General features: G+C 62.5%; 1 protein-coding gene across 1 annotated transcript in view; it reads right to left on the bottom strand.

Annotated features, from left to right (window-relative positions):
- Positions 1-4,137: 4,137 nt before the first annotated feature.
- The window catches only part of FIBCD1 (fibrinogen C domain containing 1), a 29,812-nt gene continuing 15,434 nt past the window's right edge, over positions 4,138-18,515 (bottom strand). The window contains exons 5-8 of the mRNA XM_029921057.1: positions 17,942-18,033; positions 9,496-9,592; positions 4,951-5,130; positions 4,138-4,397 (exon numbers count right to left, since the gene is read on the bottom strand). Of these exons, the coding sequence (XP_029776917.1) occupies positions 4,138-4,397; positions 4,951-5,130; positions 9,496-9,592; positions 17,942-18,033 (629 nt within the window). The remainder of the gene's footprint in view (positions 4,398-4,950; positions 5,131-9,495; positions 9,593-17,941; positions 18,034-18,515) is intronic.

Genomic DNA, 18,515 nt, shown 5'->3' with positions numbered 1-18,515 from the left:
CACTCCGATGGCCAGGGACACTTAATGGAGGGGGGTAGCTTTCTGTGAACATTCCGGAAGCCTCCAGCTGCTGGGACGGGGATCTCTGTGTCCCGTGTGGCCTGGGGAGCAGGCACCCTCCCGTGCCCCCACAGGGGACATGCAGGCTGTGGCCCTGCCCCGAGTCTCTGATGTGGGCCCTCAGTGGATGTTGAATATTATTAAATCAGCTCCGGGTGGTTTTGTCCTCAAGCTTCATGTGGGTTTTATGAATAAATAGCCATTAGGAACTGTTGTTTTTAATAGACTCAGCTCCAAAGGACTCCAGTCCCGGCCACAGGAGAGACCCACAGGGGCCAGCGGGTCACCCTGGGGACCGTGGTGGGATGCACAGACCAGTCCCCTGACGCCTGGCCCCAGGAGGATCCCCCACCGGGAGGCGGCCCGGCTGCTGGCCGGTGTGCGGCTGCTTCTGATAAAGGATCTGGGACACAGAGAGAGCTACCTGGGAACCGCTCTTCGTCCAATAGAAATAAAGATGGCAAGGAAGTCCGAGGAGTCTGGGGAAACCGGGTAGGAGGCCGTCTTGGAAGGCCCTGCCATCTGACGTGGGGCACCGAGCAAGGGTAGACGCGGAGGCCCCAGCCGGGTCAGCACAAGACTTTATTAGGGACAAGGACACACAGGACGCCAAGTGTATGCAGCCCAGATCACCTCGCTCTGTCCGTCGGCGGCTGTGCTGGCCCCGCAGTGCCTTTACATGTGCACAGTCCAGCACCCCCACCCATGCAGTCCCCCTGTGTCCAACCTCAGCCCTCTGGGTGCGCTGAGTCCGGCCAGCCGCTTGGCCCCCTCGCGTCTGGGGATGGGTCTCTCCCTGCAGGCAGGTGAAGACACAGGTCCCGGAGGGGGCAGGGGGGCCCAGCCACCTGGAGCAAAGCCCCGCGTCCCTTGTTCTCAGTTGAGCACGTCTCCTGCAGGCATGTTGGTCCTCAAACCACACAGGACCGAGCTGTGTGGCTGGCCACGGGCCTCGCTGAAGGCCCCTGTCCATCGTGATGCGTGGCAGGTCCTGTTGATCGGTCCTCCGAATCCTGGGTGATGGGGCTCTGGCCCCAGACCAGCCAGCCAGAGGCCCGTATGACTGAGGGGGACCAGGGGGGTTGGCGGAGGGGGACCAGGGGGGGCAGGCCTGTGATATTCCTTCTGCCCAAAGACAAACCTTCGCAAACCGATTTGCATGCAGCCACAGGGGACAATGCAATGTGGGAACTCCTCCCAGCGCTGTCCCTCATCTCCGGGTGGGTGGTGCTGAGGCCATCAGGGTGAAAGCCCAGGGACCACCCATCGACTGCACGCACTGAGGGCAGGTGGCCCACCAGCTGGCCTCTGGTTTAACTCTCCGAGACGCGTCCAGAGTTTGGGGGCCGCAGAATGAGAGAGGCCACTGGCCAATTGCACGGATCCTACCCGTGCTGGTGGAAAGGAACCTTCCGCAGGTTCTGGGGCCACATGCACTGCCCCCTCCCCAGAGATCCCCGTGTAGGGACCTCCTCCTCTGCTTGGCTGGCTCCCCTCACCCGTGGAAGAAGGAAAGGGAGGGAGGGTTTGGTTAGGTCACGGGCCCCCACCACCAAATCATCAACTCAGGCTCCTAGAGACAGTTCAGGTGCAATGAGCCTGGGTCCCGGGGAACCTTTTGCACACATCTGTCATCCCTCCATCCTCAGTGGAGCTGCCTCTTGCCACTAACTCTCCCGGCAGCCCCTTCTTCCTGTGCTCACTCCACTCACTCAACGGCCACCCACGCAGACCTCACGCCGCAGGCTCCCGGAGGCGGGGCCAGAGTGCGCCTGGCTCAGCACAGCCTCCTGGCCCGAAGCAGGGGTGCAGGGACCGCCTGTGCTCCCCACCGGCCTTCAAAGGGGGCCCTTTCAGAAAGGGGTGTGTGTGCCAGTCTCGGGGGCTCCCCTCGTGACGGCTTAGTGCCCGTTCAGCCAGTGTTTGAGCCAGACGTGTCCCTCATGATGCCAGTCTGGGGCTGGTGCTTTCAGGTCGGCAGGAACGGGTGTCTGCAGGTCGGCAGGATGCCCCCGAAGGCCACCCGCGCCCATGCCCACACCGGGCCGGAGCCGTGCGCACGTCTGTTCTGCAGCCAAGCCCTGGCAGGAGCGCCCCCGAGCTCCCGACTCACGCACATCAGCGAATCCATTAACATCACACTCACCAGGAGTTTGTTTGATGACAGATCAGAAAGCGCCCGACACTTTCCAAACAGCGGCTGGCACTGCAAGGCGGGCGGCAGAAGCCGGCTCTTGCCTGGGGCGGCTGGGGGGGAAAGGGGGCTCCCTGGGATGGGGGGCTTGGGGTCCCACCCAGAGTCCGCACTGTGACAGCAGGTCCTGGCGGCTCGGGGCAGGGGAGGGGCTGTGCTGGCTGTTTTCTAGAGGACAGGAAGGGACTGGCAGGCCCTCCTCCTCACATCTCCCCCCTCCCCCACGGCTCCCCAGCCCTGGTCACACCGGCCACACCACAGCCGCCTGTTTCATGGCCACGTTCGCTTCAAGCTGAGTGCTGCCAGGGCAGGGATGTGGTGGCGTCCAGGGCCTGGGCAGGCGCCAGCCCCCAGCAGATGTCCAGAGAAATTCTGCTGAAGACCTCGGCCGAGTGGAGCTCCAGGGGACCGCGGGGTTGCATGGCGGGTCTGTGGCACATTATTATGGAACCACAAACTTGGGTGGGTGGGAAAGGGGGAGCTAAAGCCACTCTCCCTATGTGGCTGCCTTCATCTGCCTTCCGGTGTTCTCCGGGGACATGCCCCTCCCTCCTGGCTGCACACCCTCCGGGCAGCTCCCCAGGCTGACCTCCGGTCCCTCTCAAAGGCCCTCCTACCGAGTCCCCACAGGTAGGAACCTAGCAAAACAGCCTTGTGCTTGGTTCGGAGGGCAAAGGCATCAGGGTCCCAGCACCATTGATATGGGGTCAAGGGCTGCTCTTCTTGGCCAGTTCTCATGGGGTGGGGGAGGGGTAGAATAACAGTACGGTGGGCATTGGGAGGATTCAATGAAAGATTGTGTCGAGTGTCTGGTGGTGCCTCAGTCTCCCTCATTTGCCCCGCGAGTCCTTCCGGAAGAGAGGGGGCAGTGCCCACAGTCACCAGCAGGGGGCACCCTTTCCACTGAGACTGCAGGTCTCTGGGCTGATGGGCCAACAGCCACCCTACCCCGCCTGGCCCACCCTCGCAGGCCTGATGTCAGGAAGCCCTAGGATCCTGGAGTCCCTGGGGATGGTGGGTGGTGGTACACCCCCAGGGCAGCCTGGAACACAAAGCCGTCCCCACTGGCCAGGCACAGAGGACGCAGGACCAGCCTCCCACAGGAAAGAGGATAGGGTGGGGGCGGGGCTCCACTGCGGGGAGGAGGGTGGGATGCGGGAGGCTGGAGCAGCAGCCAAAGGCACCAAGGACTTCCCAGGCCCGCAGGAACCCTGGGATGGACAGGGGTGAGGGCGGGAGCTCCGGGAAAGTGGCCCTGGCCGCCCTGGGGTGTGAGTCCCACAGGCAGCCGTGCCCCAGCCTAGCCCGGGGGAATGGTGGCCTATGGCTGTCCAGCTTTTGTCTGGTCCTTGGGGGAGAGGCCGGATCCTCAGGTAGTGAAGGAGGGGGGCCAGGCGGGCCCGAGGACACTGGCCTCAGCCCTGACTCGGAAAGATCCAGACATTCCCTCTGTCTCCTCAAAAGGCTGCTGGGGGCTGCCTGGCCCTTCTCTGTGCCCCCTTAATGCGGGGTGTTTGGACTGGCAGAGTGGAGGGTCCGCAGGGGTGCTTGGCAGAGAGCCGGCCATGGGACGTCAAGACACTTAACTCAGGAGCCGGAGTCTGGGAGGGCAGAATTTGGGGCTGTCAAGGCTGTGACGCCCCACGTCAGCAGGGGTACACCGAGGGGTGGGGACAGCGTGACAGTGACAGTGACGTGCAACCTGCAGATCAGCCGCGTGCTGGCAGGTGGGCGTTGGGCGAGATGCAGGGTGGGGCTGGGCGCGGGGGCGCGGGGGGGGGGGGGGGGGGGGGGGGGGGGGGGGGGGGGGGGGGGGGGGGGGGGGGGGGGGGGGGGGGGGGGGGGGGGGGGGGGGGGGGGGGGGGGGGGGGGCGAGCGCCCGGCTAGCGGTCCTCACGGACCGGCCGGATCTTCATCTCGGAGAACTTGAGCGAGTACTGCCAGCCGGTCCAGGACGACCACTCAATGCCGTCGGCGTAGGAGGCGTGCGCGCCGCGCAGGTACTGCCCGTTCAGGTTGGACGTGTGGCAGTTGCGGTACCACCAGGCGCCGCGGTAGAAGGCAGCGCAGTTGTTCTCCGAGTGGTCACTGTCGCGGTCCTTGGTGGTGAACCTCATGCCGCTGTGCTTCAGGAGGGAGTCCCCTGCGCGGGCGCAGACACAGGCGGGGGCGGCCTTGCGGGGGCGGCCTCACGTGGACGCCCCTGGCCGCGAGCCAGGGCGCACACGCGAACGGCCTGCCCCACGTGGACACACACTGCACGCACGTCTGTCCCAGCACACCCACGGCGTCTGTGCCACTCACATGCACCCACGGCACCACCTTGGGGGTCCCCAGGCTGCCCCTGGGTCCTGGCCATCTCTGTCCCTTCTCCCAGCTTTTTCACACGCCCTCCCCCGCTTGCTTTCCTGTCTTTGCAGAAGAAGAGAAACCCAGCCCAGAGAGGTGCAGCCACCGGGCTTTAGAGGTCCAACAGAGCCCAGGCCCCAGGCGCTCTGATGCCTGGCTCCGGGCTCACTTGGCTCATCTGCAAAATGGGTGAACGATTCAAGTCTGGTGCTTTGTGTTGCTGGGATGGGGGCCCGGTGGGGCTGAAAGGTCGAGGTCAGAAGCCCGAGGCCTGGGGCTTCTTGGACGTCCTGAGTGGGGAGACTGGTGGGCACCCTCCCGTGTCCTGCCGAGGCCCGGGGTCCTACCTGCAGTGCCTGAGTAGTCGGCCACGGTGAGCGGGTACCCGTCTTCCTCGGGGTCCACGGAGAACAAGCCCACGCCGAAGCTCCCGTAGCGGGCGTGGGCTGTGCTGTTCTCGAAGTCCCCCAGGTCCACGCGGAGCTCATAGGCAGCTTGCGTGGTCAGGGCGTGGATCCTCCTGAGCCCTGTGGTCGGGGACAGAGCAGCAGACGTGGCTGGGGGCAGGGGCTCACAAGGTGACCCCCACAAGAGGGAACAGAGGAGACGGGAGCCGGGGTCACATGGCTAGTGCCAACCTGCTCTGGCACTTAAACCGAGGACGGGCCGTGTCTCATGTTTGGTTTTCTCTCTCTGCTTTAAGTGGGGCTCTGCTTATCCAAACGTTGGAGTTGACGGTTGGTAGAAAGACTGTCCGTTGCAGAAGGAAACCTGGAAAATCTGAGTTGGGAGGTGACAGCCCCCATTACCCCCCCTCCCACTCGGGACTCTGGTCGGAAGGGATCTGGGACTTGTAGACACTCCCTGAACCCGGCCTCTGAGACTTTGCACATGCTCTTCCCTCTGCCTCGGACACTTTTCCCCAGTCCCCCATGTCAGGCTCGGTTCGTTTTCAGGCCGCACCTCAGGAAGGCTGTCTGGCCTCCTGTCTGGGTTGAGGACCTTTGCCAGCCCAGCTGCCCCCGCCCCGGGCGCGTATTACCGTGTCCCCGCTGCCTATCTCCCGGTCCACCTGTGCCCACCTCGGAAACTCTGTGAGAACCAGACTGTCCCGTTCACACTGAACCCGACCGCGAGAGGTGCTCAATAAATGCGGGCTTCCTGGGAGAGCAGCAGAAAGGGGGCCTGCGTGTCCTGCTGTCCCCAGGGCCGGGCCCGGACCTGCCCCCGCACCCCCTCGCGTCCCTCGCCTGCCCGCCCTCCCTCCCATGCACTCACATTCACGGTGCTTCCCTGCCAGTTTGATTACCTCTTGATTAAGAGGGCGTTTAATTAAAATCACAAGTTATCAGCATCAAGTGACATTTCATCAGCCTCTCCCTCCTGAGCTCCAGACCCATCGCTGGGGTCGGGGGGTGCCAGCTAACGGGGCGAGAAGACTGTGCAGACCCCACCCCAGCCAGGCCGGAGGGAAGCCTGGGTCCCTGGGTCTAGGTCGGGGGGCACAGGGGAGGCAGCTGCCAAGAGTCACAGTGGCCACGGCAGACCCCACCCGTCCTGCGTTCCCAGGGCCTGGCCGGCACCGGGCTCGGAGCAGAAGGGTCCTGTCCGCCCGCCTCTCTCTGCTCTGCGCTCCCTGGGTCGGTGTTTCAGAGCAAGCCGCTCTCTCTCTTGCGGGGCCCCACTTGTCCACCTGCAGAGCCGGCCTCCCGGCGCTGAGATGAAGGGCCAGGCGGGTCCCGCGAGCTCTAAGGGCGGCGAGGCCACAGCCACCAGCCGGATGGCACTCACAAATGCCAGGCGCTGTTCGGAGCACTTCTTGGGCATTAAAGAATCCAGTGGAATTTAGAATGAGTCCAATTAAATCAAAGAATCCCTGTACAGCTCTTTGAACGCTGCCTGGCTCACTGCACACATTGTCCCGGTGTCGGCCACTGTCATGTCAATGAGGCAGGGGCTTTGTTCTCCCTGGTTCATAGGGGAGGGAAATGAGGCCCAGAGAGGTTAAGTTATGGGCCCCGGTCACACAGCTGGTAAGCGGCAGAGCTGGGATTCGAACCCAGGCACACTGGCCCAGACTCTTTGCTCTTCCCAGTTCTTGTCCAAGACCAGTAATGGGATCCAGGGACGGGGCAGGGGCGCTGCAGAATCCCTTTCCCCATCACTGAATGGTCGCTGGTGCCCAAAGGCCCCCCATTGAGCACACATTCCTCTGGGCTAAGCTGGATGCGACATCCCAGTGCCCATGAGGGGCTCTCGGGTGGGGCGCCCTGGAGGAGGGGCAGGGTGGGGGCAGCAGGCTTCCTCTGACACCTCCAACCTTCTCCCTGTGAGAGGCACCCCTCCCGGGCTCTCCTTCTGCCTTCACTCTCTGTGTTTCTGCAGCCCCTGCAGAAATCCTAACAACACCCACCCCCGCTACTCTGCTGGGCCCCCGGACGGTGAGCTGAGATCAGACCCCCAGCACCATCCAAGTTGGAGGAAGAGGCAGCAGGAAAAACACTCAGCCCTCCAAACCTCACACCGTCACCCAGGACAAACTCCCAGATCGATCGCAGATCCGCAAGTAATACAAACCCTGAAAAAAAAATTTTTTTTAATAGGAGGCATTTTTATAAAACTGGGAGGGGAAAGTAGGGCCTAAAACCCAGAGGATATGAAGGGGAAAAAAAACTGGCAAGAATTGGCTACATAAAAATTTAAAACATCTAGGAAATAAGCAATAATTTAACGACAACAACAAAAAGAAGTCCAAAGATAAACGACCGGAGGTAAAGATGTATCATGTGTATCTGACAAAGAACCAATAACCTTAATATATAAAGAGCTCCCATAACTCAATAGGAAAAGACAAAGCACTGGATGAGAAGGTGACAGGGGAGCGTGGAAAAGCAGAGAGGGAAGGGCCGGGGCGGTGGAGGGCTGCGTTGACATTCTCCTCGGGGCTCCCTGGCTGCCAGGAGCTAAGCAAGGCCCCACCTAAATGCTTCCTCCCGAAGCTTCCGTGGCAGCTGAGAGAGCTCAATTAAGATGCCGTGAGTGGCAGAGTCACCAGCACTGCTCTAAGGGAGTGGGTGGTGATGTGGAAACAGCCCCCCAGCCTCTCTCCATCTTTACACACCCACCTGGGGTTGGGGGGGAGGGGCCAGAGGAGGGGTCTCCCACCTCGCCTCTCCCCCAGCCCCTATCCTGCCCCTGCTCTCATTCACTCGGTTCAGGGTGTACGCGACAGCTTGGGAATCCTGCCCACCTGCCCAGGCTTCTCCCCCCCAGCACCCCAGCACGTGTGCGCGCGCACACACACACACATACACACACACACACACACACACAGCTCTTTCTGAGCCTCAGTTTCCTCGCCCCTAGAAGGGGAGGATGGCAGCGCTGCTGTGAGGGTAGGGCATGAGGGGTCAGGGCTGAAGTTTGTAAAGTGGGCTGGGCATACAGGAGGCGCCTACTAAGTAGAGACTGGGGCCGGGAAGTCCACACTGGCCGCTCCTGCAGCCGGCCCCTACCTGGTAACAAGGACGCAGTGCAGGTCAGGACAGGGAGGGTCCTGGCCCGTGGTTCACAGGGTCACGGAAGGGGGAGGCGGACGTTAGGCAGATGACAGTGTAGGTCCCCAGCGGGGCGCCTGCGCGTGTGCAGTGAGCGGGCACGTACTTGGTCCCACCTCTGGGACCGACCCCCTCCTGTCCACCAACCACGTGCCCCCTACATTTGTTCCGGCCTCCTCTCCCTCCTGCCCAGCTGCCCCAGCCCTGCTAGAGGGGGTGGGGCACCCCAAGTGGGGCTGGTGCACCCTTCACACATGGCATGTCGTTCCAGGATTGTGTTTATTTTATTTTTTAAAGTTTATGTATTCAAGTCATCTCTACACCCATCGTGGGGCTCGAACTCATGATCCCGAGATCAAGCATCACAGGCTCCTCCGACTAAGCCAACCAGGTGCCCCGATTTTAATGTATATTAAAAATATGAATGGGGGTGACTGTGAGCGGGGGCTCTGAGCTTTCTAGGGTGGAGAGAACGTTCTGGAATTAGGGGTGAAAGCTGCAAAACTCTGAATATGCTAAACCCCTTTGAATTGTGCACTTGAAGATGGTCAAGTATATAGACATGAATCAGAGGCGCCTGGGCGGCTCAGTCAACCGCGTCCGACTCGGTTTCACCTCAGGTCATAATCCCAGGGGTTATGGGATCGAGCCCTGCACTGGGCTCCGCACTGATTCTCTCTCCCTCTGCCCTCTCCTCCACTCGAACTCTCTTTCTCTCTCTCTAAAATAACAATTAACAACCCCTCACCTCCAGTCCCAGATCCCTCCCAAATATGTAGAAGACCTCCGACCTGTGATTTTTATGGATGTAATGCTTCAGAATGACATCATGTCAGATGTTCAAATGTTTTAAGATGCTGAGTGAATTTAAAGATAAATCGGAAGTGTCTAGACGTAATACAGATCTAAGCCTTCTCTGCCCGGCTCAGACTGTGTGCCAACGATGGGAAACGTGCCTGTGCCCTGGGGCCTCAGGACCCCCGGCCTCTCTTTTAGGAGTCATTGCGATGGTCAGGCATTTGCTGGCCCCCGAGGGCAGGGCAGTTTGGGGGGTTCTGCCTCTCCCCTGCCCCCATCTCACTGGATCCTGACTGGAAACGGGCACATTCCTCCAAGGGACCCCCCCCCCCGCTGCGCCCCATCTTCCTTTGGCCTCCTGCTCACTGACATTCACACAGAATGCACGGAGCACCTCTCCGGGCAGCCCCTGGCTCAGGTGTGTGTGTGGAGGCCCCCCGGAGACCCTGATGTCCCGCCATCCCGGGAGGGCGCGTCCCCTGGGGCTGGGGGTGCAGACGGCAGGCCCTCGGCGGCTGGACAGGCGGCGGGCCTCACCTAGCCAGTGCTCCCCCGTGAGCTTGCCGAAGCCGTCCCGGTACGCGTCCCAGCCTCGGAAGAAGTTCACGGAGCCGTCCTCCCGGCGCTGAAACACCTGCAAAGGACGGAGAGCTGGCGCCAACGGCCCCGGGACCCCTGCCCTGACGCGCATCCCCCGGGACCCCCCCCAGCCCCATCGCGCATCCCCCAGGAACCCCTGCCCCGACGCGCGTTCCTCGGGACCCCCCAGCCCCACCCCGTGTCCCCCGGGACCCCCTCCCCGCCCCACTGTGCGTCCCCCAGGACCCCTGCGTCACCTAACCCCTCCCCCCTACCCCGCCGCGTGTCCCCGCCCCAGGCACTCCCTTCACCTGCCTGCTTCTGGGCTTCCCGTACCCTCGCAGCTCGATCCGGCATGGGCCCGTGGCAGATCAGGGCCTTCATGGTGGCCCAAGGTGGGACAGACTGAACGCCTCCCGAGACCCCCAAAACGTCCCCTCAGGAAGGAATCATGTTGGGCTTGGGTGCAGAAAACCGGGCTTCCAGGCCCATCTCTGCTGCCTTGCTGGGAGACGCTGGCCTGGCCCCACCCCGGCCTGGGCCTCAGTTTCCCCACTGGTCAAATAGAGGAGTGGGCAAGGGTCCTAATATCTTTCCCCAGGTCAAAAGAAAACTGAGCAAGAAATCCATTCTGGAGTTTTTAAAAACCGAGAAAACACATGCACCCAGAAGAAGCTTCCAGACCTCAGTCTCTCAAAATGACTTTGCCAGAGTCACGCACACCAGACTAAGTCCCCCAGAATAAGAAGCCTGGGCCGGGGACCCGTGGGCGGCCTGGGGAACCAGAGAGGGGGGGTGGGGGTGGGGACAGGAGTGCACAGCCCACGGGGGCGTGACTCGGGCACCAATGAGCAGTCGGGCTGCCTGTGTTCTTCATTTTAATAACCTTCTTGATTTGGGAGTCAGGAATCCCATCGGTTAAATTGCTTTGAAACAGTGCCGCTCAGGTCCAGGCCAGAGCGCTGCCTCGGGTGTTTCCAGGATCCGCTGACAGTCCTGTTCCTGGCCGCCCCGCCCCCACTTCCAACTCTTTCTGTGAAACAAGCCTTTTTCTTGCTCATTTGCCGAGGCAGCACCCGCCCCCCCTGCCCCCCTCCACGCCTCTCCCCTCCTGCCACCCCCACCCCCGCCTCCATCTGTACTGCGTGTGAGGTGTTAGAGATTTGGCCACGGCACCAGGCTGCCGGATCCATTACTAAGCAGCCTGATTTCGGTCGCCCGGAACTGCCCGGGCACATCATCTGCCATGAGCTTGGCCGCACGCTCTGCCTCTGCCCGTGGGGACCCGTCAGTCACAGCGTTTGGGCAGCTCTGACGTCAGGGAGTGGCAGGGAGATGACACCTCTTTCTTCTTGCTCTACCACCTCAACCCTGGCGGGGCCCTGACAGGTGCAAGTGCTTAGAAGGGACTGGCTGGGGGAGGAAATTCGATCACGCTCCGAGAGATCTGAGCGGCGGTGGGCAGCGGGTATTGATGGCCGGATTGGGACCCTGAGCACGTGCCCTTTGAAAGGCTTAATCCTGGCAGAAGCTCAGACGCTCCCCGGAGAAGTCTCCAGAAGGCAGAAGGCAGGGGGGAGGCTGTTTCTGCAGGGGGAGGGAGTCAGGGGCCGGGGAGAGGGGTGGCCGGGTGCAGGGGGGATGGGTGGGACCTGGGCCCCCCCCCCCCACTCAGAGCACTGGCCGGCACTGCACCTCTCTGAGCCTCGGTTTCCTTCTCTGTAAATGGGGGTCACAGCAGCGCTCCCCCCGTGGGCTGTGGCGGTCCGTGAGCATGCGCTCAGTGCACGCCCGCTGCAGGAGAATGGCCGAGGGGAGACCCAGGTCTGGCCGTGGGTCCTCCCTCTGCCCCTCCTCCACAGCCCCTGCCCCAGGAATGCCCTGCTCTTCCTTCCAGACTTGGGCACGTGTCCTTGCTGAGCCGTCGGCAGCCGCCCCCAAGCCTCCCTCATCCGGTCACAGGTTCCACTGCGCCTCTGCCTCAGGGCAGGGGACACAGGGGACCCCCCCCTCCACGCGGGAAGCAGGACTGCTCTACGAGTGGAGGGGAGTGGGTGTGGCCAGCTGGGCTGGCTTCTGGGAGGGAGTCCAGGATGGCCCTGGAGCAAGGGCAGAGTCCCCGAGTCAGGCCGTGTGGCCTGAGGACATCACCCTCCCCTCCTTCCCCCAAGCCCCGCCTCCGAGGGCCCCATGAGGAATAAATGGAAGAGCGCCAGTACTGTTATTTGCCATCACTGTTATTTTTCCTGGTACTACTAGTACGGGGAAGCCAGGCGTCCAGGCACGGGCGGGGGTAAGCCCTGGGACCTGACGATGGGCCGAGCGCGGTGTGGAGAGCCGGCCACCGCAGGTGCTGGGGTTGAGTCCTCCTCTGTGAGCACATGCGTTATTTACCGAATCCTGTCCCCCGCGCCCCCAGACAGATGCTCAGGGGCGGGCCGGGAGTCAGGCGCTGTGGGCATGGGGTGGACAGTCTCACGCCCGCAGCCTAAGGCCAGGCTGGACACCTACGGGCCAATGTCCTACCACCCACGTCACTCTTATTCTCCGCTGCCCAGGACTGGGGCGTGCCTCCTCGTCTCCCCCCAAGCGCCGACCTCCAAACCCGGTTCTCAGCCCCCTTCCCCCTGCCAGTAACAGGCAGGAGCCTACTGGGCTCACTCTGGCTGCATGATCATGGGTGAGCACATGATCAGGGGCCGCTGGGGGCTCCCTGCCTTTCTCTCCGCCCCGGGGACACGAGGCTGCAGCCAACCAAGTGTGGCAGACATCCCCGACGGGCGGCTTGAGTCTGCGCCAGCTTAGAAGCCGCACCGACTGTGTGCCAACATGAGCACTTTACCCTGAGGGGCGATGATCGCGACCCTTCAAGGGCCCAGACACACCCACGAGGGGGGTTTGCAGCGACGTTACGACCACGACCCGGGAGAAGCAGTTCACATGACGACGGGCACACGACCAGGTGTTTATGTTGCCAACCAAACCTCCCTGGAATGATATTTGCCCTTATTAAGACGGACGGGCTCTAATAGTTTCTATCCTGTTCTAATCTACTAGAGTCTATCTGATTTAAAAAGTAATATTGATCGCAAACCATTAGGTTGATTTCGCTGCCTGCCAAGAGATCACGACCCACAGTCTGCGAAGCGCGGCTCTGGGCGCTGCCGGCCTTCGCCACGGGCTGTGCTCACTCCTGGGCCCAGACGCCGAGTGACGGAGTGTGCCGGGCACCGGCCGGGATCTCAGACTCGGCACCCTGGCCTCGCTCTCGAGCCAACGACAGGGCGACGTGGCCGGCGAGAGCCAAGTGTGTGTGAGGCCACAGACGGCCGGTACGCTTTCTCTGACTCTGGCTGAGCGGCAGCCGGACTTGAGGGACCCCGGATGGACGGGTGTCACCAAGCAGGCCTTGGACTGCAGAGCAAAGATCAGCCAGCCGGGAAGACGCGAAGAGGGAGCGTGTAAAAGATGGACGTTTCCACTTGCAGCCATTCCATCCAGAATGTGAATCACCACCCCTCCCCCCAAAAAGCGCAGAAAGGTAGGGAAACAAGATAATTGCAAGGCTGAAACCTTCGTTGGTCCGGCTCCCAGGGTGTCTCCCTTGGGTTGCAGCCGCAAAGGGACCGATGTTGGGACGCTCGCCGTCGCTCGGCCCCTCCGGCAGGTGACGCGTAGGAAGACAGACAGCGCGTGTTTTCCTGATTCCCAGGAGCCAGTGCCTGCCGCCCGGCGTCTTCCAAGTGCCGCCTGGGGGGCTCTGCCAACGGAGGGCGGGGCCCACGTGGTCCTGCAGATGGTGGCAGGCGTTCCAAGGGAAGGAGCCGCTGCGCTTGGGGCGGTGGAGTGGGGGGGACAGAGTGGCCGGCCGGCCCGCGTTTGTCCCCTCTCCGCCGGGGCCCCGTCTTCAGATGGGCTCCTTTGTCCTGGGCACCCGAGCCTGGCTCCGCGGTCTCCCCAGCACCAGCCACTGTCCTCACAGGTGGTCACATCCGTCCCCACCTCCGCTGGGGACGCGGGGCTTCGTGCTCCCATATGGCAGACGAGAAGGCGAAGGTGGCCGGGGGGGGCTCCTCGAGGCTGGGGGGGGCCGGCCCCAGCACGCGCCCAAGTTCCCCGGGGCTCCAGCCGACAGGCTGAGTGCTCACCTCTGCCTTGGCTCCCTGCTGTGAAATGACAGGCTTGCTGCCCCAGGGCCCTGCCCGCCGTGCGGCTGGGCTCACAGGCTGGCTCGGGCCCTCAGAGAGCTAGCAGTCCTAGGAAAGGTGGATGCACATGCCAGCCGTCCCCGGCACAGCAGCCCCTAACCTCGCACGCTCCTGCCATCCCTGTGCCTCGGTTTCCTTATCTGTGAAACGGGGGTTATAGCAGCCCCTCCACACAGAGACGTGGTGATGGCTCCATGTGCCTGGTGAGACGCCTTCGTCCAGAATGGTGACAGCTGTCATTACACTTGCTGGGAGCTCAGACGAGGTTAGGCATCTGCTGGGGTGGGTTCCAGGAGGGCTTCCCGGAGGAGGAGGTGCTCTGCTGAACTGCATATTGAGCAGGGTCTTGTCAGGTGGTCAGAGAGACCTAGGGATGGGGGCTGGGTGGGTCCACACTCTATGAGAAGGGGAGGGGGTGTCTCTGCCGCCTTAAAAGGGTCCCCAGGGACCACATCTGGGATTTTTCCTGGGATCTGATGAAGCTGCTGTAGAAATCATTTTAGGGGGGCGCCTGGGGGCCCAGTGGGTCGAGCATTGATTTCAGCTCAGCTCATGATCTCACGGTTCATGGGTTTGAGCCCTGCGTCAGGCTCACTGCTGTCAGCCCAGAGCTTGCTTTGGAGCCTCTGTCCCTCTCTCTCTCTCTCTCTCTCAAAAATAAAAGTAAACATTAAAAAATTAAAGAAAAACAAAAGAAATCAGTTACAGGCAGGATCTTGTTGGTTGGGTGGCTTTGGGGTCCCCTAGCCTCCCAGACCTCCTGACAGGTGATTCTGGGGGAGGTGTGGGGGGCCTGTGGCACAGGTGGGCCCTGTTTCCAAGGAACAAAGACGGACGTGCACTGCGGCCCTTCAAAGGCGGCCGCGGGGGAAGCTCTGCCCACCCCGGGGGTGGGGGGGACAGAGGCTCCTTAAACCCCCTGTGGGCACCTCTGGGCAGTGCTCCCGGGGGTGCTCCCTGGGCTTGCTGGCAAGGCCACAGCTACAGGAGGCTGAGTGGAGTTCGAATCTCGGCCCTGTGCCCTCGAACAAGTCACAGAGGTTTTCCCCTCTGTGAACAGGCCCCACCAGCGACGCCTGCAGGGCTGCAGAGAAAATGAAGTGACCGTGTAAAACGGGCGCACGTAGTAGGTCTAACGGACGTCACCTCCCTCTCCTTCCGAACCGGCTGCCAAGCCCAGAAGGAAGCGGGCCCACTCCTTGTTTTTGACTGCAAATGGTCCCCCCGGGCTTGGCGCCCTGCCATGCTTCTCCGGCTTGGCAGTCGTGCCTGCCGGCTCCTGGCAGACACAGCTCAGAGCTGCCATTTATCAAAAGGTACCGGGCTGAGCCTTCACGTGTATTACCCCGTTTTACGTTGAAAGTTTAAAAAATCCAGACTGCTCTGGAGGGAGGCAAGCGTTCTTCCAGCAGATCGGTCAAGGGGACGCGGGGCCGTCACCAGGCTCCTTTATTAGCACGTGCACCCCTGAGGACCCCCCAGAACAGTGGGGAGCGGTCGCCCAGCCCGCTGCAGCTTGGGGACACTGTGACCCGCGGATGTCTTGGCAGGGCGCCCAGCCCCCATGGCCTGTCACCAGAACTTGTGAAGCCTCAGCCCAAGTCAGGAGGAGCTGATACCCCCAGGGGGTCCCATAGACCTGCTGGCCAGCCCGCTGTGGCCGGGGGTCTGGGGCTGGGGGCCGCACCTTTCAGCCTAGGAAGCTTTTCATCTCTCCCTGCGCCTGATCCCACTGCCGGCCTGGGCTCTGCTTGCTGGTGGCTCCTTTGATGTCTTCCAAGTGCAGGAAGGATTTTCCCTCCTGCCTGGGGAGCTCAGGGGGGGAGGGGGAGTTTCCCTCACAGCAAAGCCAATTAGCAGCATATCTGAGCCGCTGACCTCGGACGACTGGCAGAGAACGTGGTCACTGTGCAGAACGGGGTTTGGGCCACTCGGCTGGTGGCGGCCGGAGCAGCCGGCCGCACTGCAAATCCCAGTGGGAGCGCAGAGCAGGGTTGATCCCTCTGTGGGCTCCTGCGGTAGGAGGTGCAAAACTGGACCCGATCTCCGTGAGCCCCTGGGGTGATTAGGCGAAGCGAGGAAGGTTTGGCGATCAGGACCATGGGCAGCGCTCCGGGGGTGGGGGCAAGGCGGTGCCTCAGGGCAGAGACGCAGGGACGTGGGGGGACCCTCCTTCTGACCACCCCAAGCCCACACCAGGTCCTGGGCATGGCCGCCCCATTCCCCAGGCCCTGCAAGGCAGCCACACGACACGCAAGGGCTATCCTGGTGGCTGGACCAGGAAGGGGGCGCCCCAAGAGGCGACGGGACCCTCCCAGGGCCACACGGCCGGGAGGGAGGAGAGCAGGAAACCGCCAGCGGGGCCCCACGCATCACCTTCCAAATAGGGACATTCGGCCCGTATTGCAATGAATCCCCGAACAGGAAGCAGCGGGTTCCTCGTTCACGGGGGTCCCCCGGGCTCAGCCCGCTCCTCCCTCACAGGTACACCGCCCGCCAAGGAGTGTGACTCCCCACGTGAGCGGCGCTATGTTAGCCTCGTTGAGCAGATGAGAAAGTAAGGCTGGGGGGGGGCGGCGGGGGGAGTGACGCGTCACTGCCAACAGTGCGAGCGGTCTCACGCGTGTGACCAGTGTTGGGGGAGCACGGGTGGCGTGCAGACACCTCGCAGACCCCTGAGCTGCAGTGGTGACCAGGGCACGGGTCACTGCCCTGTAGAGCTCACACCCGGCTGGAGCACCAAGGGCAGGACAGCAAACTGCTGAGTCACACCTGTACAAACAAGGACCGTGGTAGGCGGACCCGCTGGGCCCCTTGCCCCGAGTTACGGGTCAGCAGGAGGTGGCCCTCCCCTCCAGCCTTCCCTCCTTCTTTTGGGGCGCGGGGTTGGGGGTGGCTGCACGTGTCAAGTTCAAGAGCGGCCCTGACCATCAGCATGACCCTATGTGCCCTGGGCCACTATGGGCTTTGATGAGCATGGGGAGAAGGCTTGGGGTCAGTCAGGGCCAGAGGCCACAGCAACCCAAAGGTCACTTTGTGGCCTGTGTCCATCGGCCTCTGTGGCCTCCTCACCTCCAGGAGCCACATGTGGCCTCTACTGCCCGGGGCCCCGGGTCTCTGGGTCCCTCCCCACCTGGAGAAATCCTGAGGGCAGCAGGAGCCCAATCTACCCTCAGGACAAAGCCTCCCTCATCTGGTCCCTGGCCTCTCCGGCCCCCACGGACCCAGACGGAGCCTGGCCACCGCCATGCAGAACTCTGAGCCTGAACCTCTTCCCCCAACGCCGACCTCCCCATCCAGAAGCCTCTCTTGGCTGCCCCAGGCTGGGCCAGGGGCTCTCCTCTGGGCTCCCCCACACCCCTGCCCCCCAGGCCTACTGCCCTCACACAAGCCAGCTGATTCACCTGGCCTTGCCCCCCGGCCCTGCCTGCCAGGCCAGGATCTTGCTGTTGATTCCTCTGGCCTGTGGTTGGTGCTCGGCGGTTGAATAAATGAGCATCACCGTGTGACACTGCGTTCCACGGACACGCGTGAGGCTGGCCCACCGGACAGATCTTCCTTCTTGGACAGATCTCTTCCTCCTCTGCGGCCGCTCTGCTAGCCTCCAAGGGTGGGAGGAGTACCAGGCAGGGCAGCGGCTTAGAAACCGAAGAGCCCCATGCTCGCCCGGCCTGGTCTCCCCAGGACGGGGTGCCCCGTCCGCCAGGGAGAGCTATCCGGTGTCTGCACTTGAGCCCTGGCAGCTGAGATGCGGGGCCTAATGAGGATGGATTGTCCCGGAGTTCAGAGACACGGCCGCCAGCTCCTTCCCAAACAACAATTGAGTTTCCGAGAGATTCCGTGTGGCAGGGAGGTGATCCTGACAGATGCCCAGAGGTATCTGGGCAAAGATTGCTTTTGACGGAAGCCCAAATGGATATTAACGTCTATCGGGCTCACAAGCACTTCTCAGCCGAGAGCGGCCTTTCTTGCGGGGCCCCTGATCCAGGTGTCTGAGCCGGAGGGCAGGGTGGGGGGCTGGCGTTCCTCATCGAGTCCCCTGTAATGGCCCCTGAAGCCCGGGCCCTGGATGTCACCCACCTCCCAGCCCAAATCCTGATTGACTTCCCGGGAGATTGGCTTTCCGTCCCCCACCCCGAGTGGAAGATGCCAAGCCTGGCCTGCTGCCTCGGTCTTTCATGAAAGCCTGTCCTCACCCGTAACTCTGATTTCTGGGCTCTGGCTGCCGTGTTGATGGTGCTCTGCCCGCTGAGGGGTTCCCACAGGCACGCGCCGTAACTCAGATGTTCTGAGTTAGGAAAACAGGAGCTTTCAGTGCCCATACGCGGGTCCAGGACATGTCGTGCTCCCCTCTGGAGCTTGAAGAGAGGTTTGTGAGTATGTCTGTCCCCTGGGCCTTTGGGGGGCCCTCAGCTGCTCTCACACCAGCCCCGCCCTAGTCAGTGCACTTGCCTTGCCCGCTGCCCACCTGCCTCACTGGGGTGTCCCCTGTCGCGCCCCTCCCCCACCCCCTGCCAGCTCGGGATCGCTGACCCCTTTCCCTGCCCCCTGTCTGGACATCAACTCACCAAAGATGGCACCAAGCCTCTTGGTGAGAAACGGAGGGATCCTGCCAGCCTCGCCCTCAGGCCCCAGGTGTCCAAGGCAGAGACCTCGGAGCCCACCTGGGCACCCCTGGAAAACAGCTGACGCCGTACCCTGCTTCGGGTCCCCACGACTGTCCTCGGACTATGGCAGACGGGCTCTGGGCCAAGAGCTCGGTAAGAGGCG

This window comes from Suricata suricatta, chromosome 13, assembly GCF_006229205.1.
Source record: "Suricata suricatta isolate VVHF042 chromosome 13, meerkat_22Aug2017_6uvM2_HiC, whole genome shotgun sequence".
Classification (NCBI taxonomy): Eukaryota; Metazoa; Chordata; class Mammalia; order Carnivora; family Herpestidae; genus Suricata; species Suricata suricatta.
The sequence above is the reverse complement of the archived record's forward strand: the minus strand, read 5'-3'. Positions and strand labels throughout refer to the sequence as shown.